Genomic DNA, 27552 nt, shown 5'->3' on the forward strand with positions numbered 1-27552 from the left:
TTTTATGATTGAAAATAAAATGTCCATAAAAGGTTACTATAAAAAGCAGCATTTAAAATAAAAATCTTTTATCTTATATATTTATTAGGGTGTATTGAAAAACAACTTTTTTTGAATTTGAAATTGTAATAGAGCGGAAAAGTTGCATAATCCTATAAAAAGTAATTGTGCCATATTTTTTTGTATATTTTTTATGTCTTAAGTTCGCGATAGGGTTTTATTTTTTTTACAAAAACACATTTTCTGACTTTTTTTACAAAATAAAAATAACAAATTCTATGCATATACTAGATTTTTATTAGAGTTTAAACATTACACAATGATCAGGTTAGAAATGGTTACAATTTTTAAGAAAATATTTTAACATCTTCAGTTGCCGCTAGAGGGTTGAGTTTTTAAGGAAAAACACTGTTTAATGAGTTTCTTGCAAACAAGCTCTGCAGTCCATAATGTACAATTAAAGTTATGTGGAAAATGTTTTTGAAAAATTTTTAAAGTTTAGCTGTAATAAAGTTCAACTATCTGATCCATTTGGATCTGCCTCAAACTGTCTTTTAGTGTTGAATAAAGGCATTATTTTTTGCAATGTAAGTCTTGCACGAATGAAGTCATCTCTATTAGCCAAACTTGATCTGAAGCTTCAGTTACAAGTTTGATGCACCTCTCTACTCCTTGAGCAGGGGCGTGGTCGCTCTAAAAAGCCCATGCGGGATTTTTATTAAAAGGCCTTTATATGCCGTATTTTACCATATATGCTTGATGTAAAGGCCCATACGAAAAAAAAAGATGTATATATATATATATATATATATATATATATATATATATATATGTATATATGTATATATATATATAATGACTGACCTAATTCTAATAAATCATCAATACAAACTAGCAAGTTGAGATAACACTTGTAATTATTAATATAGTTTGTAATGCATTTGTAATTAGTAATATTTGTAATTATTAATATTGTAATTGGTAATTATTAATAATGTAATTATTAATTATTGTATTTGTGATTTGTAATTATTAATATTGTTTGTAATACTTCAAAATAAAAAATGGTAACAATACGATGCAGCAACCGTTTCTGTTCTGATTTTCTAACACAATTTACCGCAAGCAAATACGATTAGTATTTTATTGTTTGAAGAACATAGCCTAACACAAAATCAAAAATCAAAGATTTCAATTTTTCTATTACTATATAATGATATATATTTTATTGTATAATAATATAAATTTTATTAAAATTATATATAATTTTTTTTTTTTAAATAAATATAGAAAATCTTCATAAATTAGAAATTCTTTTTATAGATAGTTAATGCTTTTGTTTATTTGGTGTTTTAATTTTTTTTAATATTTTTGCATTAACTCACAACAGCAAAAATGCTGCTCTAAAAATGGTGCCGTTATTGACATAATTTAAACATAAAAGTTTTTATAACGTTCATTTAGCACTTAATTGAAAGTATTTCATATTTTTTCCAAAAATGCTATTTTATTGCTTTTTCATTTCAAAAATAAAACAAAATTAAAATAATGAAAATAAAAAAATTTAAAGCTATGGAGTCTATATAATTTATTTTAAAATTACATATAATTATAAGTGATAAAAATGTGTCGTAAATAAGTAAATTGTTAAGGTGTAATATGAAATTGTATTTGAAAATACTTGCGGTATTCCCACACCTCAATTAAAATAAATTCATTTTTTGCACAGCCATCATCCTTTTTTTAATCTGTCTGAGCACAGGATATTAAGGAGTGATTTGTTTATTTACATACAATAATATAAACTGTATAAAAATAAAAAACTTTATTTATTATAAAACAAGTTTATATCTGTTTTGAAACGCTACAAAAATGCAAAACATGAATTCGATGCTTATTTGTATAAAACTTAATTTAAAATTTAACACCAAAACATTTTTCTTAAATGAATTAAAACGCAATACAATTACTATATAGTAATAGTATTGTGTATTAATTCATTTAAAAAAATATATTGGGGTTAAATTTTAAATTAAATTAAGTCCAACAATAATATGGGGGTCTGCAGACTTTTTTAAATTTATTTTGTCAACATTGCGATCGTTAAAAACCGTTTATGGGTTCATAATTTTTCTTATGAAAAAAATATCATAATACGTCTTAAAATATCTACTTTGTTTTCAAAGCAATATTACTATTATGCAAAATACTAATATAATTGCACTCAAAGTTGAAGACTTAAAATCTAGGGATTAATAAAATTTAATTTGTACAAATTTGCACAATTGTTTGCACAATATGTTTGCACAATTGTGCAAACATAAATATTGTAAATAATTGTGGAATTTCTTTAAAATGTAGAAAAAATTAAAATTTGCCAAAAGGCCCATATTTAGATAAAAAAGTGAAAAGCCCATGCAGGAATCCCGCATAACCTCTGGGGCCACCACACCTCGGTCCTTGAGTATGGCATGGAAAATGCTGCACATCTGGAAGATAAACATTTGTTAACATTTTAATTAGATTTTCATCTGAAATGTGAGTGGTAATCGGAGGTTCATTTAGTTCACATTTTTTCTAATCAATTAGATCTGCATAGTCTTTTGCTTCAAAACTGATTTCTGGTATAGAGAACTTTCGGACTTTGTTTGTTTTCATTGATTTTGCTTTCATTATCACGTGTAATGCCGATTTCCTTACATTTCGGCGAGTATCCGATATCATAGCAAGAAACATGTTTTCTGGATGCGCAAAAAACCATTCCTTTGTATAACTGGATAGATGATACTTTTTATTTAACTACTGGTATACCTGGATAAATTGATGGTTAGCCATAAATGTCTAGCACCTTCCGTGCACGTGGGATTACATTTTATATTAAACCACATTTAGCAGTAAACTTTAATAACAAACTCAACTATTTCTCTCAGCCTGTGTGATAATTTGCTTCATCCAACATAATACCTAATTATTCTGTTTGCAGTGATCACCCACTTGGCATGGTTAAGTTTTCCAGGATTTTGGTTAGCCAAAGCGTTTGGACAATAAGCTGTAGATATTGCTTTGCAAGTATCAAGTAAGTAGTTTTGGTCAGAACTAAGAGATTTTTTGTCTATTTTTGGCAATGTGACACTGACAGGAATGTAGTTGACTATTAGCAAGGTGTTACACAATTTAATTTCTCTTCCGATTGGTCCAGACCATTCGTTAGGTCCAGATGTAGGCCCGTCTAGTTTTTGAATTAGATGCCATAGAGGCAGTTCATTAGCATGTATTTGACAGATAAACCAGTGGACAGGTCTTTGTAGTTCTAATTCGAACAAAGCAATAACACCATTAAGAAATCCGGTATTGACAGCTGTCCCACCACAACCCATGGCAACTAACTTAGATGTATCAATGTTGTTTTGAGTTAAAAATGTTTTTATACTTGTCTTAATGCTGTATCCATGCCCTGATGCAGTCTCTACATGCCCTAGATACTTTAAACCTGGTTCTTGTACTAAAACTACATGTTCTTCTTTTATAGTTTTTTGTATATTTTTCTCCCTGTTTGTATCAATTACAAATGTTGTATCTTTTCTTCCATCAAAATACAAACCTTCTAACATTTGAATATTTTCATGGTCTAAATGTTGCATTTTAAGTCTGTTTTTCTTTCTCTTTGAATCTTGTTTTTATCAATTACTTTAGATTGGTCTCCTTTTGAAATTAAGTTCATGTCTTCCAGCACAGCACACACTATAAATGCAGCACCTCTGCTTGAAACACCTTCTCTATCACAAGCTTGTGCTAAGGATAGTAACGGTGATCTCATTTGTTCAGTTTTATCTTTTCCGTTCCATTTTGGCTTGCGGCTTTCAACAGGGTCTAAATAATCAGCATCTGATTCTGAGTCAGTATTTCAAATCACAGTGTCATCAGAGTCAGAATCTTGAGATATAGAATAAAAACTTGAATTCTGAATGTGACTTGATTATATTGTTTGAGCTTCAATACCTGTAATAGCTAAAAACTGTGTTGATGGGTTAGACAGTAAGGAGCTATTTACTCTGTTTTTTCTTGCTTCTTTTTGCCGTAATCTTAAAGTACTTTGAATATCGAGTCCTTCCATATACATAATTCTCATTAATCTCTGATCACTGAGAAAATCATGTTCTTTCTGTTCATGAAAATCATGACTTTTTTCTTGTTGTCTCTGCAGCAGAAGACATTTTTGCCATTAAAATTTTCTTTGATTTCAATTTATTTTAATAATAAAAGATGTAAATCAGAACTAATAAATTATAACCTGTGCTTTTTGCTCTTTATCTGAATATTTATTAAATAAATGTTTTGATTATAGACATAATTTGTGGTAAATTATGCTGATGGTGATGTAAATAAATGATGTAATTAGTGACATTTTACATACTTTAATGTCATTTAAAAATCATCGGTGTAACAATTGGCATAGGATGTTTGGTTTATTACATTTTAATTACTTTTTTTCCGTTATCATAACAGTGACGACAAGTGAAAGCATCAACAACATAATTAAAATTACTTAGTTTTAAATAAAAATTGTGTTTTTTCTTAAAAACTCAGCCCTCTATCGGCAACTGAAGAAATTAAAATATTTTCTTAAAAATTGTAACCATTTCTAACTTAGTCATTTTGTAATGTTTAAACTCTATTACAATTCTAGTATATGCATAGAATTTGTTATTTTTATTTTGTAAAAAAGGTCAGAAAACGTGTTTTTGAAAGAAAAATAAAACCCTAGCGCGAACTGAAGACATCAAAAATATACACAAAAATTTGGCACAATTACTTTTTATAGCATTATGCAACTTTTCCGCTCTATTACAATTTCAAATTCTAAAAAAGTTGTTTTTCGATACACCCTAATATTTATATGCACAAAAATAAGGGTTAAGTGTGAATGTCTCCCACAACCACTTACTTATCCCTCCAACACACATACCCAAAAAAAGTGTAATGAAAGCAAATAAACTGCTTTTTTCCAAATAAATAAATACAACCTATTGTCTCTAAAAGAAAAGAAAAAATGAGTACAAGTTAAAGTAGCCAAAATTAAAACTTAGTTTAATCTGTTATGAAAGGCTACTTCTGAAGATTTTTATAAACCTTTCAATGTTAAAATCTTTTTTAAGTTAAAATATAACTTTTAAACAAAATGCAAAAAACTTACCTATCCAAAGTTAAATTATCCAATTTTCTAAGTTTATCCATAATAGGTTGCAGTCCCAACATTAAAAACTCAAAACGAAGATGAATGCGAAATTCTAAATGCTCCTGATTTTTAAAAAATATCAGAATTATGTCACATAAAAATAGCTATTATTGTCATAGAAAACAAAATATATTCACAAAATAATTGCACTTGAAAAAAAACATACTGCACCAGCACCATATCGTAGAGCAGCATTAATAAATGACATAATAGCAATCTTTGATGCAAACTCATCTTTATGCAAGCCAGAGGTTCTATCAAGATCATTTATTAGAGACTAAAAAAATATTTTAAGTTAAACGTATTTAAAAAGAACAATATATTGAAAAAAAAAAAAGAAAGTAAATGGTGAAGATTTAGGATAAGATTCAAATGGAATTATATCTTGGAATTCCATCAAGCACATCAAGGAATTTTGATTTTAACTTGATTAGGTGTTCTATGGTTTTAAAAAAAGTCTTGCATATTATTATTCACAAATGTATTTTATATTTAGCTATTTATATAACATTTTATATAAGAGCCTAATGGATGAATGACACACATGACCTAAATATTTTTTTATGTAACAATAAACCTATTAGTCATAAAATCAGTTTCTTTCTTTTTCCCTATGTCGTTCTCATTTTAAATCTGATATTCCCATTCTTCCCAAATCAATTATCTATAAGATAACTGTTCCTGTAATTTTTTATGATGATTGTCTTAAGTTTGAGATGTAAATCTCTAAATATAACAAATATGGTTGTTATGGGATAAAAAATGTGATTCTTACGAGATTCAATTCAGCCAGACAAAATTTTTTATTCTTTCAGAAATAGTGTCAAACTTTACTATTCTCCATTTTGTATGTTATTTTTAACTTATTTGTTGTTTTAAATTGCAATTATTACTTTTAATCTTTTCACCAAAAAATATATGCAAGATACAAGATACAAGGGAAATGCACTTGTATCTTGTATCCAAAAACATCATTTTGAGATAATGAACAAATAAGTTTTTGTGTAATAGTTGAAATAAAGAATCTTAATAACTCATTTATAATTGATTTATTAAATTTGTGTGGTATATCAAACGATAGAGAATTTACAATACTAAATAGTGGTATAAATAACTCTATAATGCCTAAAATGGACTCGCATGTATTTCCCTTGTAACCTTGTTATGTGTAACCTTGTTATGTGTTGCATGTATTGCAGACAAAAACTTTTGTTTAATAATAATGTTTCAATTATTAATTGAATTAGAAATTATTTTAAAAAACTTATTTTTTTTAATTTTCTTACAAAGGCTTTAATCTAAAGTTTCCTAAGTTTGGGGAAATTATATATTTACAATAATATTATATAGTTGAAAAGGTATACACTTATAGTAAATAATAATAGTAATATCTACAGTAGTCTTTAATATTTCTTAAGTGTTTCTTAATAAAGATGTTTTTAAACATAATAAGATTTTTTTATCTGATCTTTTGCTTTTTATCTTAACTTTAATATTTACTAATTTATTATTACATTATTGAATTCTATTTTACTTATCAAACAACAAAACTGAAGAATCTATTTTTATCAACTTGTATATAAAAGTTACACTTGGTTAGTATAACACTTTTTAACCACTTTTTTCTCAATATAATTGAATAACACCTATTTAATGGAAATAGATTTCCGAAAATGTTAAACTTTAATAAATAACCTGTTTAAAACTTTTGTTTCATTTATAATATATAAATTACTATGAGTTGAAGAAGTATAGGATTTTGAGACACTTGTTTTGATATATTTTTTTTTAAATTAGCCATGTTATAATTTACTAAATTATCTTAATTAAATTACCTGAAACCTAGATCTTTCTTCTGCATATTGTTGAAAATGACACATGGCATCCAAAACCTTTTTATGGCCTCCAGGTACAAGGCAGCATGCTCCCAAAATTTCAAGAACTAGTGTATATTAAAATATATTTGTCTTAGGAAAAAATGATATAACTAATTTTATTTTAAAACTATAATTATATTTTAAATAATTGTAACAAGAAAATATAATTTGCAAAAACTAATTTTAGAACAGCTGTAAACCATAAAGATTTTTTATACAAATTTAAAAAGATTTAAAAATTAATCTTTAAAAGTCATATTCTTGTTATACGATATGTTTATAATATGTAAATTGATTTCAATAAAAAGGCAGTGTTTAACTATTTTTATATATATTTTGATATAATAATATATATAAAACGATATTTCATATATTTGTCAGCGTCATCAGGTGATAATAAAAGGTTACAAAATAAAATAAAACAAACCGTTTAAAAAGAAGACATTAAAAAGCGTCAAATATAAAAACCAATTAGATAATATAATAATAATTCTCTAATTAGAGAATCCTTGGAGATTAACAAAGCAAAAGAATATTTCTCAAAACGAGATAGGTATTGGGCAAGATGTTCTAAATCGAGATTACGGGGATAAGGTTAAAACAAGAACCTGGGGACCCATTTTGGAAAAAATTTAACTGACATCATTATTATATTATTTAATTAGTTTTTATATTTGACGCTTTTTAATGTCTTCTTTTTAAATGGTTTGTTTTATTTTATTTTGTAACCTTTTATTATCACCTGATGACGCTGACAAATATATGAAATACCGTTTTATATATATTATTATATCAAAATATATTTTAAAATAGTTATACGCTGTCTTTTTATTGAAATCAACTTACATTTTTTGACAAAAAATTTGTCAAAAAAAGATATCTGTAAAATTTAAAAAAACTTAATTTTTTGAAAATTAATGTCCATTACTATTTATATTTGATTATCTTGTACATTATATTTGATTATCTTGTATAGAAAGTTCTTCCCATTTTATATTATGCTTTTTAAAAAACCTATTGATAACAATAACATAATTAAACAAAAAATATAAATAAATAAAAAACAATCAATATCTAGGTAATTAATAAACATGAAAAGATTGTTAGGTTTAATTGGAATGAGCTACAGGTTGGGTTGCTAAAGAGGCACTTTAGTTTGGCATGAGGGCGTTAACCACATTTAACAAAGTTGACTGTAAGAAACTCTGTGAGCTAGTTGTCTTTTATTAAGGTGTAAATGTATTAAGTATTAGGATTTCATTTTCACCAATCTCAAACCTGCCATGAAGCCAGATACAGTTAAAGTATATTATAAATATTTTTTCTTTTAAGGGGAAAATATTTTTAAAGTTTTTCTTATATACTAACAATAATAATTTATTCTAATGGTTCATGGAAGATGCTCTATACCTACATGAACCATTAGAATAATAATTTATTCTAATGGTTCATGGAAAATGCTCTATTCCTCTATAAGTCAACTTCAAAGGACTTGGCTGCCTTTAAATCATTGTTTGAAATAAGGGAACACTACCCTAAACTAAGATAGGTCTTTTTTTTACCATGCAGCGCCATGTTTTTGATAAATAAAAAAACAGTTTGTTATGCTGGTCCTTGCCGACAATAATGTTCAAGAGGAGGTAAATAAAATGTTGAAGAAGTTAGCTAACAGTTATTATAACAAAGCTAACAGTTATTATAAGCAGGTCAGCAGTGCTTACTGAACTTGCAGATTCCGCGAGCTGGATCCTGTTCAAAGTAGCTAAGATTCCTTTTAAGGAGGCGAAAAAGTGGATTAAGAGCAATTTCAGCCAAACATTTGATATATTTAAAAGAGTTATGAAGAGGATTGAATGTGTCAATGACTGTGCTGAAAAAATATCTAGCTGGTCAAGGACTTAGCAGGAGGCTACAGGTTAGACAACATGAAACAGAAATGTATGTTGGGCACCATAAAGAAGCTTAAAGAGGACTTGAAAAAAAGCAACATCAAAATAATTTAATAACTGGAAGTAGATATTATTAAGAGAGTTCCTAAAATCCGAAAATTTTTTACTTAAACTGCATTTTTTTTATTTTTTTTAAAAAAAGGAGTTTTACAAATATCACTTTTAAACAAATAAAAAACATTTTTTTTGATATTCTATTTTTATATATATATATATATATATATATATATATATATATATATATATATATATATATATATATATATATATATATATATATATATATATATATATATATATATTTAAATGTAGACACCTTGTGACATGATCAACACAGTAATAATCAACTCTCCTTACTTTAACTCAGACCTTTACTTTTTTTTTTGAATGTGGGACATATTTCTGAATTTGTTTATAAGATTTTATGTTGCTACTTTAATAATCAATATCAAAAAAATTAAAAAAAAACTATTCTGTTATAAACTTTCATAAACTATTTACAGAGCACTCTTGTTTAACTGCATACAAAGTATATAGATTTATTGATTTTATGATTTTTTTGATTTTATGATTTTATGATTTTATGATTTTATGATTTTATTGATTTTATGATTTTATGACTTTTGTGATTTTTGTTATTATCTTTATTTAAGACATTATCTTTAAATAAGACTATTTATTTATTATCTTTATTTATGACTCGACAGAGTTAATAACATTAAACTTAAAACATTTGTTTAAAGTTTGTATTGTAATTTTATAAGAAAAGATCTTTATATTTTATTAATATGTATTGAACTTTATCTTTTTAAGTTGATGAAATTCATTAAAATAAAAATAAATATTTTTTTTTTATGTTTAACTATAACAATGACTATTGATGACTAAAAATTATTTAATAAAGCATATTTATTTAGAAAATGTTTAATAATTTAATTATTATATCTTTATTATAAATAATGTTAAAAATCGATTACATTAAAATAAATAACTATATTATAATTACATTATTAAACTAAATTTGATTTATTTTATTAGGCTTTTCTTTGTATTTTATTGGAATTTTCATAGTTTAAAAAATAAATAAAAACTACCCTTTTATATACCTTCTCATGTGATTTACAAAGCTTCTTGTGCTAAATGAATTTTAATTTTTAACTTTTATTATAAAACTATTAAAAAGTCGTGGTTACAAAACATTTATATAACTTAACTTTCAATATTTTGGTACTAGTAACCTTTTGAAAAATGTAAAGCTTGTATTATTCATCTATGCAATAGTATCAAATGCAACAACATCACTGCAAAATTATCAATGCAGCAGTATCGTTTTAATCTATTTATTTTTTTTATATTTTATAATCAATCTTTATCTCTATATATTTATTGATTTTATATTTATACTTTTTATTAATAATTAGCAATATTTCATTTATTTTACAAATTAATTTTAGATACTTTAAAAGTTTAAAAATAATTTATATATCAATACTCCAAAGCAATGTAAATAAATTTGCAAAATTTTAGTTTGACTATTTTAAGGCATTAAAATATAAAATATAATTTAATACAAGATAAATATTGTTTTGTTAGAAAACAATAACTTATTAAGATAGTTATATATTAAAAAGTATTGCAAACTTTTTTAATATGTACAAAAAAAAAAGGATAAAAACTTTTTACTAAGTTATAAAATAAACAAATTGCTTTAAATATTTTCAAACTTATATTTACCTTTCTGCTTTGTTAAGATTAAGACAAAGTCTATGAGAAGATAACATTGAAAAACAAAACTGTTGCCTTGATTGAGTATAGGTTAGTCTAGAGATTAAAGAAGAAAGGTTAGTTGAGATTAACACTATTTTTATTCTTCTGCATATAAGTAGTGGAATAAAAATTACAAACATTTTAAAAGCAAGGCTAATGTTAGACTGTATTTTCAAGACTAATGTGTGCATATTTTCAACTATATGTGTGTGTGTTTATATATATACTTATATATATATATATATATATACATATATATATATATATATATATATATATATATATATAATATATATATATATATATATATATATATATATATATATATATATATATATATATATGTATATATATATATATATATATATATATATATATATTTATATAATCCTTCATCACTAAAAACTCACAACTGTTGTTAAAAACTGAGTTGCTAGTCATGAAGGGTTTTAAAAGCCTACAAAGTTTGTGTGTAGCCTGTACTAGAATAATGTACTCGAGTTTGGAGCCCTCACCTTTTGAAAGATATATGTTGTATAAAAAAAGTCCAAAAATATTTTACTGTCCCAATCAAATCTTCTTTTTTTTTTCTTATACTTTATAGTCAATAAATATTTCTGAATACAGATTTCATATAACTTATTCAGTTTATTAGTTAGTTTATTTTAGGCATGAATGTTTTTACTATTACTTATATATTTATAATTATGTTATTTTTACATGAAAACAACATACATTCATTAGATGAATGCATGTAGTTTCATGATGCTGGTTCTATATATTTATTAATAATGGTAATAATAATGAAAAGTTTTCTACAAAATCCTCAAGAATGTTGATGCAGACACAATTTTTGAAACATAATGTATTCTAGAGTTGTTAAACAATCAACATACAAATATAAAATATAAAATTAAAAAAGACAACTCACACACAATAAATTTTCTTAATCTCTCAGTAAAAACAGTATATTTATCTCTTTAATATCTATAGCAAAGACATTAAAGCAAATGTACAAATAAAGCTGAATTCTTGTCATAATCCAAAAATAGTTTATGGTGTATTTAAAGGTTATATCCAAATAACTTCTGCATTATGCAATTTTTATTATGGTTTCAGAAGTGAATAACTATTTTTATTAAATACACTTTATTTGTAATATTTTCTATAGATATTTGATTCTTTAAGAGCGCCCAAACATTTTCTTTAGGGTTTAGGTCAGGTGAGTTTCCTGGCCAATTAAGTAATGGAATATTCTGTTCTGATAGATACTTTTTAATTGATTTAGCCATGTGACATGGTGCTCCATCCTGCATGAAGGTTTTTTTTCACCTGGACCAAATCATTCTGCCAATTGTGGCAACAATCTGTGTTCCAGGACTTTTTTATATTGTAACTGATTCATTATTCCCTCAACAATATAGAGCCTCCCCATTCCCCTTCCACATATCACTGACCAGATTATCACAGAGGTGGGGTGTTTAACAGTTTGAATCATGCAGTCCAATAAGTATTTTTTTCCCCCTTTTTCCTTTTTCGTATTGAGCCTTCTTTGTGAACACTTGGAAAGTACTCTTATTGCTAAAGCATACCTTAAAATATTATACAAGGATTAAGTGAATCTTTAAAGTTTGATATAAAAAAGTGAATTTTTTAAAATCATTTTTTGCCCACTCCAGCCTTTTTTGCATCATTTTTGGTGCCAGTTTAGGCTTTTTAGCTACCTTATAATAATAATACCTTATAATAAAAAATACAATAAAAATGCAATTAAAATTTAAAACAAATGTTTTTAAAAAAGATAAAAGTACGGTAATGTTAAAAGGAACTAGATTGCAATTGTCATTTTTACATGGTTCATTTGTTTATTAATAATGGGTTTTTCCCACTCTATGTACATGTTTTTTTTGTGTTTTAATATAAATTTGTTGGAGGCCGAATCCAAAATTAAAAAATTAGCATGATTAAAACTATTAAAACAGCTTTCATTTGAATGAATATGTTTATAATGTGTGAGTTTTTATCCCTTTTTTGGTGCTTGATTATTTGTGTTTTTAAATGGCAAGTAGTTTCGCCAATATAACAGGATTTACAGCCTGTCCATTCAAATTTATAGACTACAAATAAATTTAAGTGTGTAGGAAAGGGATCTTTTGCGGAAAAAAATTTTGAAATTTTAAATGAAGTAAAAACTAATCTTACGGTGACCAATTTACAATATCTTTTAATGATTGCATTTAGTCTTTATTTGGTTATTATTGATATACTCCAAAAATAAATCGGTTTCAGAAGTGAAAGCAGCAAAAATGTCATCTACATACCGTTTATAAAAAGCTGGTTTTTTTCCGTTATATGATTTGAGCCATTTACCTTCAAAATTTCCCATAAAAAGATTAACAAGAACAGGTGCTAAAGGAGAACCCATAGCAACACCATCAGTTTGATCATAAATTTGTCCTTTGAGGAGAAAATGAGTTTGAAATGTTGCAAAATTGAAGAGTTTTTTTAAATCATTTATACTAATTTTAAGATTAACTTTACATTTATATTGCTATTGATGGCAATATCTATTGTTTCTTGTAGTGGAATATTGGTGTAAAAACTTGTAATATCGTAAGATGCTAAGAAATGTTTATGAAGGCTAGCTTGGTTTACTTCTTTAGAAAAAGTGAAAAAATCTTTAGTGTAAAATTCCGAAGATATTAGTGGAGATAGTAGTTCTCTAAGAAATTTAGCTAATTGATAATTATAAGTACCAATGAATGATACGATATGTCTGAAACTTATATTATCGTCAGAAGAAACCATCTTATGTAATTTTGGAAGTCCATAGATGCGGACTGGATGAGAGCTGAAGGATATATTTTATTATAGTTGGATTCATCAAAGAAACCTTTTTTCTTGAGTTTCCTTAAAAAGTTTTGAAGTGTGTTTCTCTGGTGATAGTGACATCTTTTTTAAACTTTTTTAAATTTGGATGGATCATTAATAATTTTGTAGAGACCGTTGTCATAAATTTCTTCATCTAGAATAACCACTCCATTTCCTTTATCTGGTTTTAAAATAACGATATCTGGATTTTTACATAATTTTTTCAGAATTCCATGCTTTTTTAGAGTTTCTTTAGATGGGCGGTATTTTTAAGATTATTGAGCTCTCTTTTTGTAGAATACACTAATCATAAGTGGAGTACTTCAAAACACAATCATAAGTACTTCGAAGATCTTCCTTTTACTCTTCATAATAAACATAAATTTCCTTGAAAAAGTGGATTTCAACGTCACACTTAATGTTATCTTCACTTCATGACAATTCTTTATGTAATGAATGCAACATGTCAAACTGATTTATGAAATGAATACAACATGTCAAACTAATTTAGAATCCTTTTATAATTAAAACTAAAGAAGATAAAAGAAAATAAAACAAAAAACTAATATTATGTTTTATTTTTAAGATAAACTTTTTTTTTAATAAATTCTCCAAATGAAAAACATACTAAAACATACAATTATGTTTCAAAATGTTATTGAACATAATGCCAATAATGATAATTATAAAAAAAAACCTGCAATATATCAAAATTGATGCAACAAAAAGAAACATCAAAGCTAGTATTCAAAATATACTTTTTGCAATCTTTACAATTGACGCATATTTTTAGCATGAATTTAACATGATTTTTGTAAACTTGCTTGGAACTTTTCTCCAAACAATATCTTGTACTTGCTTTGGGGTACATTATCTAGTACTTGCTTTAGGCTATTTATAGACTTTATTCTGACCTTGATAATTTTTTCCCATCCTTGCCCAAATCAATCAAAATTGGTGATGAAGCTACCAGGATATTAAATTTCTTCATTTCTTTTCTATTCATGATTTGACTGTGTGATGATGTGTGTACAGGTATTACATTTTGAAACTACCAATACTCATTTTAATCAATATGTCTGTTGATGGAACCATAGAGTTCTCTAGAATATCTGTATAGATATGCTGTTTGATTTAATCTGTATAAATTTTGCACAAGTTCATTAGAATTAAAGAGATAAATGCTCTCATTTTTATGATAAAATATTTTTAGAATAAGTCTGAGGCAATTTATTTATCTGTTACCGATAATAATTATTACCTTATATCTGTAATTTATTGCAGATAAAGGTAATAATAATAACTTCAAAAGTATTTGTAATGATTCTATTCTTATATACTATAAAAGCATAAATAATCAAAAAACATATATTAATACATAAATAAACAAACTTTCATATGGCAACATTAAGTTTTGTAATGAAATTTTAAGATTTAACTACCTGCAGTTTTAGTTTTAAGATTTTCTGTTATAAGACTTTGAGCAATGATATTAATACAATTTGGGTGAGCCAAAACTTCCGAACGACCATTCTATAAAGAAATACAGACACAATTTTTGAATGTCTACATCATTTTATATTTGTTATTAACAATAGCTCAATTAGACAATTATTTCTATGTCAATTTTTTAATTTTATCAGCATCAGATTTGGTCTTTTTTTATTTAATGAGCATCAGTGTTGGCTTTGATTTTATGTGTATGTATATACATACATATATATATATATATATATATATATATATATATATATATATATATATATATATATATATATATATATATATATTTATATATATATATATATATATATATTTATATTTATATATATATATATATGTATATATATATATATATATATATATATATATATATATATATATATATATATATATATATATATAAATATATATATATATATATATATATATATATATATATATATATATATATATATATATATATATATATATATATATATATATATATATATATATATATATATATATATATATACAGTAGGCAAAAAAATAAATAGCTCAAGCATTTTTTGTTTAATTAGTATAAAGTTAATTTTTTATTTTTAAAATAAAAAAAACTTTTGTTATAAAATTTTCAATGAGTTTATATGATGTAGAATAATCAACTGTGCTTATATTCATCAAATATTTTCTTGCAAAAAAATAATGGCAAAAATAAAAATAATTACATTCAAATATTTAGCCAAAAATTACATTTAAATATTTAGTTGGGTCAACCTATGTCAGTAAAACTGCTTGCAGACGTTGAGGCATCAATTTTACCAGAGATTTTGTTTCTTCTGGAGTTATTTTCTCCCATGCTTTAATTATGACTGCTTTTTAAATCATTTTTTCTTCTGTAAGCTCAACCTCTAATTTTCCAGCTTAGAATGTACCACAAATGGTCAATGGAATAAAGGTCAGGAGACTGGGCAGGTCACTCCATCACTTTATTATCATTTTTTCAAAAATATTCCTTTGTTTTGGGTCATTGTTCTGTTGAAACACAAAATTATTTTCGAATCTAAATTTCACAACCAGATGGCTTCAAATTTTGATTCAAAATCTCTATGCACCAAGTGGCTTTCATAGTTGATTCAATGAAAATCAGTTTGCTATCCCCACACCATGATATATTTGCCACCTTATTTTACTGTTTCTCCCATCAAACATCCAAATTTGTTTCTGCGGGAAAAACAAAATTTTACTTTTTTCTCACAAAACTTCCAAAAAATACTAAAAATTATTGCGTCAATAATTATTTTGTTTGCAATATACCTGTATACTTTCACTATACATCTGTGAGCTTTTAATGTTTTTTAAAACAATAATCCACTGCTAAAATCATGCATAAATACATGCAAAAATCTTCATAATATTATTAGAAGTACATTTAAATTATTTTACAGTTTTTTAATAATAACCAAAATTTATAAGTTAAAAAGAAATAACTTTAAAAACTTGCTTATGCCATTAATTTTTTTTGCACTCCAATTTAGATTTTGGTCAATAACACTCAGATTTATATAAGACTCAGTCATAAAATATTTCATGTATTAAAAAAATTTTTATTAAAAATCACATGATCATAGTTTTCTAATTTTAGGTTTAGGACTTTTTCATAAGGTACATTTAAAAGAATTATGGATATGGTTTGGTACTGGCAAAAACCAACACTTCATTTCACTGCACAATCTTGTAAAATATCTTGGCCCAAAACAGAAATGTTTCCTTCTATTTTACAAAATAACAGGTTGCAATCAAGTTTCATTTTTTGCTGGAAAACTTGAGAAAAATTTGAAGATCTCACTAGCGCCTTGCAATCAATTTCCAGTTGTCCCTCAAGGGAAGATATCAACAGTATTTTCCATTTAATTGAAAGATTTGTTGTGCTACTATATGACCCTACAAGTTCTTACAGTAGTGTAAATGAATGCAGAAAAGACTAATTTTTAAAAAAATGATGTTTACCAGACACCATACCCCCTACACAAGACGATTTGCAACTGCATATCTCTAGGGCTGTTTACCAGACTTTGTAATGCTAGGCACAATCATTGTGTAAGAATCCATCATTACCTAATTCATGTGAGTGGGGTTGTATTATTGAAGACAATATTTATGAAATTGTTTGGACAACAATTCCAGAAGCTTCCAAAATGAGCAGTGAACTTATACAATGTGGCTGCAAAATAGAGAAAGGCTGTAGAAGTCTTCATAAATGCATAAAAGCATTACTTCTATGTACCGCACTTAGCAAATGTCTTAAATATAATGGGTTTTTATAGTTTTTTTAAAATTTTAGGGGCTATTATTATTAAATTATAGATCTATAACATTATGTTTTTAACTATTTATTAAATATTAAAAATAAATATTTTAGTATTATTTAGCTTCCTAAATGTCCAGTGAACTTATACGATGTAGATGCAAAATAGAAAAAGGCTGTAGAGGTCTTTGTAAATGGGTAAAAGCATTACTTCCATGTACCATACCGTTTTTAAAGTTTTTTTTTTGCTACATACATGGTCCGGTTACCGTGGAGACAGGTGGAGATATTTTGGAAGTGGATCTGAATTTTAAAACAATTATTTAGATATAATCAACATGTAGGCCAAGTTTTGTGCTATTATTCCAAATAGCACAAAAACATATAAATTTGCCAACAATTGACTGCACAATATATATGTATGTATGTATATATATATATATATATATATATATATATATATATATATATATATATATATATATATATATATATATATATATTTTAATAAACAAGACAAACTTTTTAATTAATAAAACCATTTTATTAATTCTAAACGTTTCGACTATCAATAGTCATCTTCAGTTGAAGTTTAATTTTTAAATTTAAAAGATATTACTGTTCTGTAAATTTTAAACTAGTTTTTGTCTCACTAAAAGTTTCAAAATTGTTCTCCTCTAAAGATCCTATTCCTCTAGAGTTCAAATCATTCGTGGTCTACAAATTCGTATGTGCAGGATGTAACTCCTGTTATATAGGCAAAACTACTCGCCATCTCAAGACACGGATAACTGAACATTATAAGAGAGACAAAAAATCACATATCTATAAACATCTCCATGGTAATGAAAATTGTTTTATGCAATTAAATGAAAAGTGTTTTTCCGTTTTAGATTCAGCATCTAATAAGTTCGAATTAAAACTTAAAGAAAGCATGTTTATAGAATGGTTAAAACCTGGTATGAACAAACAGGTCAACCATGTCCAATTGACACTTTCTGTTTAGTTATTACTTTCTATGTATTTTTTTATTAACCTATTCTTTCGTCACTTCCTATTTTTTTTAGTATGACTTGTTATTCTTATAATAGTTTTTGTTGTATTTTTGTAATTAAATTAATAGTTTGTACACAGATAATTACATTTTGTATTGGTATTGAAAAAATCACCTATATAGGTATTTAAACAAATTTAAAAATTAAACTTCAACTGAAGATGACTATTGATAGTCGAAACATGTATTGTTTAGAATTAATAAAATGGTTTTATTAATAAAAAAGTTTGTCTTGTTTATTAAAATACTTACATTTTTTGTGCTAAAAAGAAATTTGGATATATATATATATATATATATATATATATATATATATATTTTTTTTAAGATTTTTATGAAAGTGATAAAACAGTCAAAAAAAACCGTTTAAAGAAAAAATATTATGAAAATGATACCATTGTGACATCAGATATTCAACATTTTAATTTTACAAAAAGTGGTTTTCAATGATGATTCATCACCAAATTACCTTTGTCACAATTTAAGACGTTTTCTCTGGATTTTGAAAATTGCACATGTATTTCAATGGCCTCACAAATTTTTCTTGGGTAGTTGTTTCAAACAACAAAAAGCATTTTAGGGTTCTCCCAGTATATTTAACAATTACAATGTTGTGTATGTTCCACTATTCCAGATGTATCCCAGTTGGCTTTTAAAACATTACTTTTATGCTCTTGAATTTATGTGGAAATCTTTTTTCTCATTTAACCTATCTAACATGTACCACATGTGCAATCAAGCTGGTACACTCCCGAATGACTGGAGGAGGCAGTTTAGACTTATTATGGAAAAACATATTGATCAAGGCATTATCAAAATGGAAGACATTTTCAATGCCAACTTTACAACATTTTCTTCTAAGAACAAGGTTTAATTTTGAGGCCCACAGTAATATAACTAGATTATTTTTATTTATTTTTTATTTTGATTCATTTCCAACAAGGCTGCAAGCAACCACTATTAAATTGGGAGTTACTATAAAAAAAGAATAGAATTATACAGCAAGGAAACAGTGGACAAAAGCCTTGAAAAGTTGGATGAGTCAGGAAAACATGAAAATGGGAGAGAGTTCCAAAGGGCTGAAATTAGGAGGAAAAAACTAGACAAATAAAAGTTTTTAGAGCATGCAGGAACAGATACAGTTAAAGAATGACACTTTCCTGAATGACAACTCAAGTGAGAATGAGTTTTAGTTGATGGAACTAAACTGTTAGCTCCTTTGAGCAGCGACCATGATAGTATAAGTAGAAAAGAGAAAGAGATGCAACTTTACAATGGGAAAGAGGCTGAAGCTTTGTTGGACCTTGTCAAGAAGAGAAAGAGCATCATTAGAAGAACCAGCCCAAATATGACAACAGTATTTGATACAGAGACATATAAAAGATTTGTAGAGGTTGAGAATGGAATCAGGAGAAAAAAAATGATGAGCACATTAAAGAGAAGCAACCGTAGCAGATGTTAATTTAGCTATCTTGTTTTGCATTGTTTGCAGTAGAAGCTGATTCCATCAACAGCTGAGTTTTGCAGGAGTTAAAGTCTACAACCTTGAGGTACCCCATAAGTTACTGGAAATTAAGAAGAGTGTCGGCCTTTGAGGATGACTTTAATAAAGCAGTTAGAAAAAAATGATTTGATAACCTCAAAAACTTTTCCAGATACACCATTTAAAACAATCTTATGGATAAGACCAGCGTACCGAACTTTGTTGAAAGCCTTAGATATGTCAAAAGCAATAGCCCTAGCATCTCCATCTAATACACAATAAAATCAGTTACAGCAGTTAGCAAGTCAGTCAAAGAGCAAAAGGATCAAAAATTGTATTGATTGTCTGACAGTAAGTTATTTGACTCTTGTTGAAATTTGTTGATCAATAACTCAAACACCTTACTAATAACAGAAAGAAGACTGATCGCACGATGATTGAAGGGGTCAGAATGTTCTCCAGAGTTTTTGAAGATAGGAACAACATATGCCATTTTCCAACAGGCAGGAAAACAAGACTTATTATAGACTCAAGAGAATTGAGGAGAGTTCTGGAGAACAATTTTATAAGTCTATGACAGAAATGTTGTCTGGACTACAAGCCGTATAAGAGTTTAATTAAGATATGACTTTAGCAATGGAAGCTGGAGTGATTTGAAGGTCTATTGGGCCATAAGATTCAAGATAGGAGTGATAATGAGATCAGTTCCATGAATGAGAGATGGAATGTTAGACCTACCCTTTTTAATGACGCTGTTAAAAATTTTCCAAAAGTCTCTATAGCCTTACTTTTGAGATAAGATGCAAGATTTAGTGAACTGAGAATGGAGCTTAACATCAGACAACACCTTTTTACAGCCATTTCTTGCTATAATAAAAAGCCATTTGTTCTCAAGAGAGTTGTTCCAAAAGAGGTGAAAAACATGGAGTAGAATGAGGCTTGACTTGGAACCGACAAGAAGGAATAAAAGCTTACATTCCTGCCTGAATCCAGGAGGTTACATAGGAGGTACATTTTTCAGCTGAGAGAAAAGACATCAGCCCAATGACCATCACAAAGAAAATCACGAAAAGAATCCCAGTCAGCTTTAGGGTAGTAGTAAGTAGTGCAATGATAGGGTGAGTACAAAAAGGAAGTACAAGATGAAAGATTTAATGAGATCATTGCATGGCCAGAACCACCTAAGGGAGAAAAAGGAGAAACTGAACACAAGCTAGGATCAGAGACCAGACATATATCAAGGAGTGACGGTAAATGATTAGGATTGTCAGGAAAACAAGTCACAAAGTTAACTATCTGAGTAAGAGATTGGAAAATGCAGAAGTTATAGGCTTTAGTGCCAGCAGGGTCAGTGGTGTTAGAACCAAGCCATTCAGTGTGATGAGCATTAAAGTCACCAATAATAACAATACTGGCAGAGGGATAAGGAGAGAGGGCATGGTCAATTTGATCAGAAATTACATTTAAAAGAGTACATTCTTGGAAAAGAGAACAATAAAGAAGAAAGAGAAAGGTGATATAGTGAAGAGATGCTAAGCGGAAGCACATAAAAGAATAATCAAAGGATTGGAACCTAATTTTAAGACAAATAGATGAATTGAAACGTATGTATATCCCCAGCCAGGCATGTGACTATTGGAGTCCTTGTAAATCAAAGGATAGTACCCATCAACACAGTGATCTGAAGAAGAAATAGTAAAATTTAAATTAGTCTCACAAAAAGCAAGCAAATCTGGTGAACTTTGCAAGAGGTATGATTCAACTGATGAAAAGTTGCTTCACAGACAACAAATATTTGTAAAAAATATTTTAAAACAGGTGGTGGAGATTTTTATTTTTAATATTTTGGGTTACTTTTGGCATGGTTTAAGTTTAAACAGAATGCAAACACACAAAGAAACCTACTAGTGAATAAACACCCTGCCAGAGGTTCAGATATAACACAAACATACAGATAGCAACTTACAGGTGAGCCAACACCACACCGGAGGTTTAGACTGAACACAAATATATATATATATATATATATATATATATATATATATATATATATATATATATATATATATATATATATATATATATATATATATATATATATATATATATATATATATATATATATATATATATAGTAGATTACAGCTGAGCTAAAACAGTAATTAAGGCACCTCCAGTTTTATAAAATAAATACACACAAAAATTTTGGAATATTTATAGTTTGTAGCAATATCTGAATATTGTTGATGGAAATGTCCATTTTCAATAAAAATCTTAAAAAAAGAAAATTGATTTCATCTTGAATATTATTTTCTGAACAAACTTTGCATGCTCTAGCTAAAAAACCTTTAAAAATACCAACTGCAATTCTTGGTGAAATAGATGATTTTGGTTTTATAAGTACATTTGTAATTGCATCCTTATGGTGTATGGAAAACTCACACATGTGAAGAGAATGATTGGTTAAAATACAAACATCTGAAAAATTTAATTGGTGTTGAGCATTTTTGTATTCGCATGAATATTGGATAGATTTATCTTGTGAATTTAAGTGTTAAAACAGAATTTCCATCACCAAAACTAGTAAATCAAGCATGGCTATCATCAATGTAATGTTTATAAGTTTTTGGTACAATACTGATGTTTGAAGCCTGATGATTAGCATTAGATCCAATAATCTGTAGATATGCTTCTGACATGATAACCATTGTGGACAGACCTATTGGACCAGAGTTTTTTAGAACATATACTTTGTCTTCGCATAAGAAATAACATTTACTAATACAGAAATCAATTAGTTTAAGAATGTCTACTAAAGATAATTTAGTTCGTTGTACTAGTTCATCTCTATCTTTGTTTAACATATCAATAATCATAACAGTTGCTTTATCAAGTGCATTTGATGGGTATAAATTATTAACATTAAATGAAACCTGAACTTTGTCGTTAGTAAACCATTCTTTTGCTGTTGACACATATGAAGATGAATTTTTAACACAACATTCATTTTTATTTAAAATTGGTTGTATGATCTCAACAGGATGTTGCAAAAGTTTATGAGGTAGTGTGTCGATCGTTAAAACTATTGTTTGCATTAGATAACCTTTTTCACTTTTATGTGTTTTAATACACTCATACAAATGGGTCGGAATTGCATCTGAAGGATATATTTAACCATATTTTCAACTTTTTATCTTTTATAATTTACTAAGAAAATGTTGAATAAGATTTAGGATCTTTTGAGTTAAATTAACTGCAGATGTTGCACAATTGCCAAGCTGCACTTCTATTTTTTGTATTGCTGATTCCAAATCTAAAATGGCAAACCCATTGCCTTTATCAAATAGATATAGTTTTATATTGGTAGAATTTTTCAGTTCATTGATAGTTAGACGAATTTTTAGAAATATTACTTATTCTATTTTTACTCAAATATTTGGTTAATATTTTGCTGACATTCTGTCTTAAAAATTCTGCTCTTTCCACATTCACATTTTTTTCTATATTTAAAGCACATTCCTCAGTTGATATTATAATATCAATAAACTTTTTTATTATTTATATTTTGTATTGGAATGAACTGCAGACCAAGAATTAATAAGTTTCATATTTCACATGAGATTTATTTGAAAGAGATAATATTGGATATTTTACAAGGTTAGTAGGTGGTATTATGAGCTATATGAGCAGAAATATCACACACACAAAAAAAAAAATCTTAATGCTTATATTATTATTACACATACTATTAAAGATGTCACTTAAATTTTATATATATGTGTATATATATATATATATATATACATATATATATATATATATATATATATATATATATATATATATATATATATATATATATATATATATATATATATATATATATATATATATATATATATATCTCTGTGTGTGTGTCTATATATAACTTTATTTAACAAAGGCCTTAACACAGTACAGAATTTTTGACCTTTAGGACACCAATTTTTTTTCATAAACTGATAGTAATATCAACTAAAATAAATTTTTATTATGTACAACATCTTTATTTGTTTAACATTTATACAGCATCTTTATTTGTTTAGTGAAACCTGATGAGTGTCTACAACTCAAAGGGTACTTGACGAATCCCTCATACATTGTACGCAGTCATCAGAACAAAAAAGCAGTTAATCTGATATTCTCAGGGTTTTGGTTAGTAACTTTTAGCTTAGGGTTAGTCGATTTTTTTTTTTTTTATTTTCAAAAACGGCAAGGTTATTTTTGGTGAAAAATTTTATGGAGATTCTGAATCTGCAAAAAAAAAAAATTTTTTTAATAATGCCTTGCTGTGTGGGTCAGCATTGTTTTGAATGGAAAAATGACTAAAATATGACTAATTAACATGGCAAAACTAAAATTAAAAAAAAAAAATTTTCTAAAATTTTTGATTAACTCAATAATTGTTATATTGAATTTTAAGAAAATTGATTATTTGGTTCAAAAAATCATAAAAAATAAACACAGAAAAGGAGTTTTTGTGAAGGGTGTTTCAGGGCTTGTGATGAAGAAAATCGTCAAGCATGTTATATCGCACTCGTAAAATTAGATTATGTTTTCATCAAGCATGATTATGTGCGCTCGAAATAATGTCAGCGAGTGCGATCATGGAAATTGCTGAAGGCGATGCTCATAAAAAGCTTTTTATTTTTTATATCTTTTTTTATTTGTTACATAATTCTTTCGTCAAAAAATGTTTGAATTAGTATCACACTCATGAAACTACTTCAACGAAGTAGACTTTTATACTTCCAAACCTCTTGTGTATTGTCAGATCGCGATTTTATTTTTAACTATTTATGTTATAAAAAAATAATATCAAACAAAAACGCAGTTTCTTATTGATTTAGTATTGAAGTATAATTTAGTGACTTAGTTTTGCTTTGTTGTTTTGATATATGTATTTTAAAATGTTAAGTGGTAAACTTAATTAACGGTTAATGGTTTTTATATTTCTTGATATTTTTTATTCAAATTAACTATTTAATTTTTTTCTCAAATTTCTTTTTTAAATTACGTTTTTTTATCCTAAAAAATTAACACAAGAATAATTTGAAATAATTATAAATAAGAATAATAACTTTCCATTTAATAAATATTGACATCATTACTTTGTTTCCTTTTCGAATGTCCTTGATTGCGAACATTCTAAACAACAGAATCGTTTTAAATTTGAGTTAAAATAAATAATAGTTCATAAAAAACCTATACTATGAACAAAAACTAATTTTAAAAATTACTCTATTATTAATATTTATTTTTATTATAAACAATGTGTGGAATATTACAAAGAATAAATCAAATAAATCTTACTTGATATTTTCACAAGATTTAAAAATACTCTGCGGTTTCAATTTTCTTATAATGGTTTTCTAATTTTCTATTCTTATTTTATTTGCGAATTTTTGTATTCACATTGTGTTTCTACGTGCACATTCCATTATTGAAATTAGTGACTATTAACGACTTCAAACTGCTCATTCATTACGTTAGTGCAAAAGAGAACGACGTTGTGCTTTTTATATTTTATATCAGTGCTTTGATAATAGAATATCTTTAATAAAAAATCTTTGTTAAATATTTTATGAAAATAAAAAAATAATCCCAAACTATTGGACGAGCGTTATTTTATACGCTCGTTATAAGCTGAACGAGCGTTGTTTATCGCGTCTAGAACGTTTGAAAATACCATCTACAGGCGCGTTTTACAAGCGGAGCGTGATTGCGCTTGCTTCATCACAAGCCCTGGTATTTTTACAAAAATCAGGTATTTTTTTCATATTTTAGACACAGAATGTTACGGTAAAGTGTTTTTTTTTCCTGTTTTTATCAAACTTTAAAAGTAAAGGGAGTTCATTTTTGTGGAAAATTTTATAGGGAATCTGAATCTGAAAAAAAAAATATAATAAAATATATCTTGTTGGAAGGAACGCTTAGTTTTCAACAAGAAAATAACTAAAATATGAATATTTAAAGAGAAAAAATTAGAATTAAAAATAAAATTCAATTTTTTGATAAACTCAATATAAACTATGTTGAAATTTATGAAAAAAATCATATTTTGTTAAAAAGTCAAAAAATAAACACATAATGGGGGCATTTGTGAAGGTTGCTTTTTAGAAAAATTAGTCCATTTTTTCACATTTTGACAGTTAGTGTTATCGTATCATAGGGTGGGCTGTCTTATTTAAAACAAATAATAAGTCTAACACTTTTGTTATAACAAACAGTATATTATATACTAATACATTTTATAATATATTATATAATACTGATATCATTATTTGACTTATTTGGACTCACAAATTTTAATGATATCAGTATTATATGATATATTTATAATATATCATATAATACTGCTATCATTAAAATTTGTGAGTCTAAATAAGTTATATTTAGCATTGTTTGTGCTCGTGAAACCTCTACTGATTTCTTGTGCTCTTATACATTCTACTAGCTTCTCATGGGAATATGTATTTGCTCAAAGAATTAAGTTGGAATAAAATGTCTTTGAAACATAAACATTGATCATAGAAATAATAACCTTAGCCTGCTTGTTGCAATCAAAATAACAAATCATAATAACCCATACATTAATTTTACTTACAGAGTTATTCATGAGTGCTTTTAAGCATCCAATACAAGCTGTGTGAATTGTACTTTCACTTAAAGCAAAAAGATTTTTCATTATTTCTATTAAATATTTTTAAAAACCTAATTTTATTTTAAATGTTTTCTGAAAAAAATTTATAACTTATACTTTACCATGTTTCCCAATCCATGTTTGCAAGAATATCAACAAGACATTGTAATCCTTCATTATTCAAAAACCAAAGAACAAAACTAAAAACAAATTATAACAATTAATAAACAAAAAAACTAAAGAACATAACTAAAAAAAAAACTAAAAAAATTGTATTGAAATTACACTAAACTTTTTTTTACTAAAATGTTAAAATGAAACTTTAAACAAAAATCTTGAAAACCAATTTTAATTTTTTTAAATATTATATTTTAATGTTTAAATTTTTTCTTAATTTTTTTTTTTTTAACATTAAATATAAACCAATTTAAATTTCAATATTAACAATATGATAAATGTTTATTAAATTATTTTGTGCACACTTAAAATTTCATAAGTTATATTTATAACTTTATAAAAAAAATTAATAAAGCTAACCTCATTGGTTGAGTTCGTAAAGCTGTTTTCAATTCATCAAGAAACTTTGTTCTAGCTTTAATTTCTTCATCTGATCTTTGGTAATACAACTGTAAAAAGTTTTAGTTATAAATTTCAGAAATAAGAAAACATTTTATATTTAAAAATAAAACCAAGTCTAAGCACCAAATATACCATGGGTATATATGGTGTATACTAATATTTTTTATTTTTTTATTTCATGTATGTAACCATTAAGTTTTTTGTTTCTTCATTTTTTCATTTCATGTATGAAACCATTAAATTTTCTTTCCAACTTTTATGTAT

At 26.2% G+C, this 27552-nt stretch overlaps 1 protein-coding gene across 2 annotated transcripts in view; it reads right to left on the bottom strand.

Annotated features, from left to right (window-relative positions):
* Positions 1-27552, bottom strand: part of LOC100201451 (disheveled-associated activator of morphogenesis 2) — a 105707-nt gene that overhangs the window by 65483 nt on the left and 12672 nt on the right. For both annotated transcript variants that reach the window (XM_065805203.1, XM_065805202.1), the window contains exons 4-10: positions 27247-27335; positions 26832-26909; positions 26674-26731; positions 15143-15233; positions 7072-7178; positions 5403-5513; positions 5195-5298 (exon numbers count right to left, since the gene is read on the bottom strand). In XM_065805203.1, coding sequence (XP_065661275.1) covers positions 5195-5298; positions 5403-5513; positions 7072-7178; positions 15143-15233; positions 26674-26731; positions 26832-26909; positions 27247-27335 — 638 coding nt within the window. The remainder of the gene's footprint in view (positions 1-5194; positions 5299-5402; positions 5514-7071; positions 7179-15142; positions 15234-26673; positions 26732-26831; positions 26910-27246; positions 27336-27552) is intronic.

The sequence above is a fragment of the Hydra vulgaris genome, chromosome 09 (assembly GCF_038396675.1).
Source record: "Hydra vulgaris chromosome 09, alternate assembly HydraT2T_AEP".
Classification (NCBI taxonomy): domain Eukaryota; kingdom Metazoa; phylum Cnidaria; class Hydrozoa; order Anthoathecata; family Hydridae; genus Hydra; species Hydra vulgaris.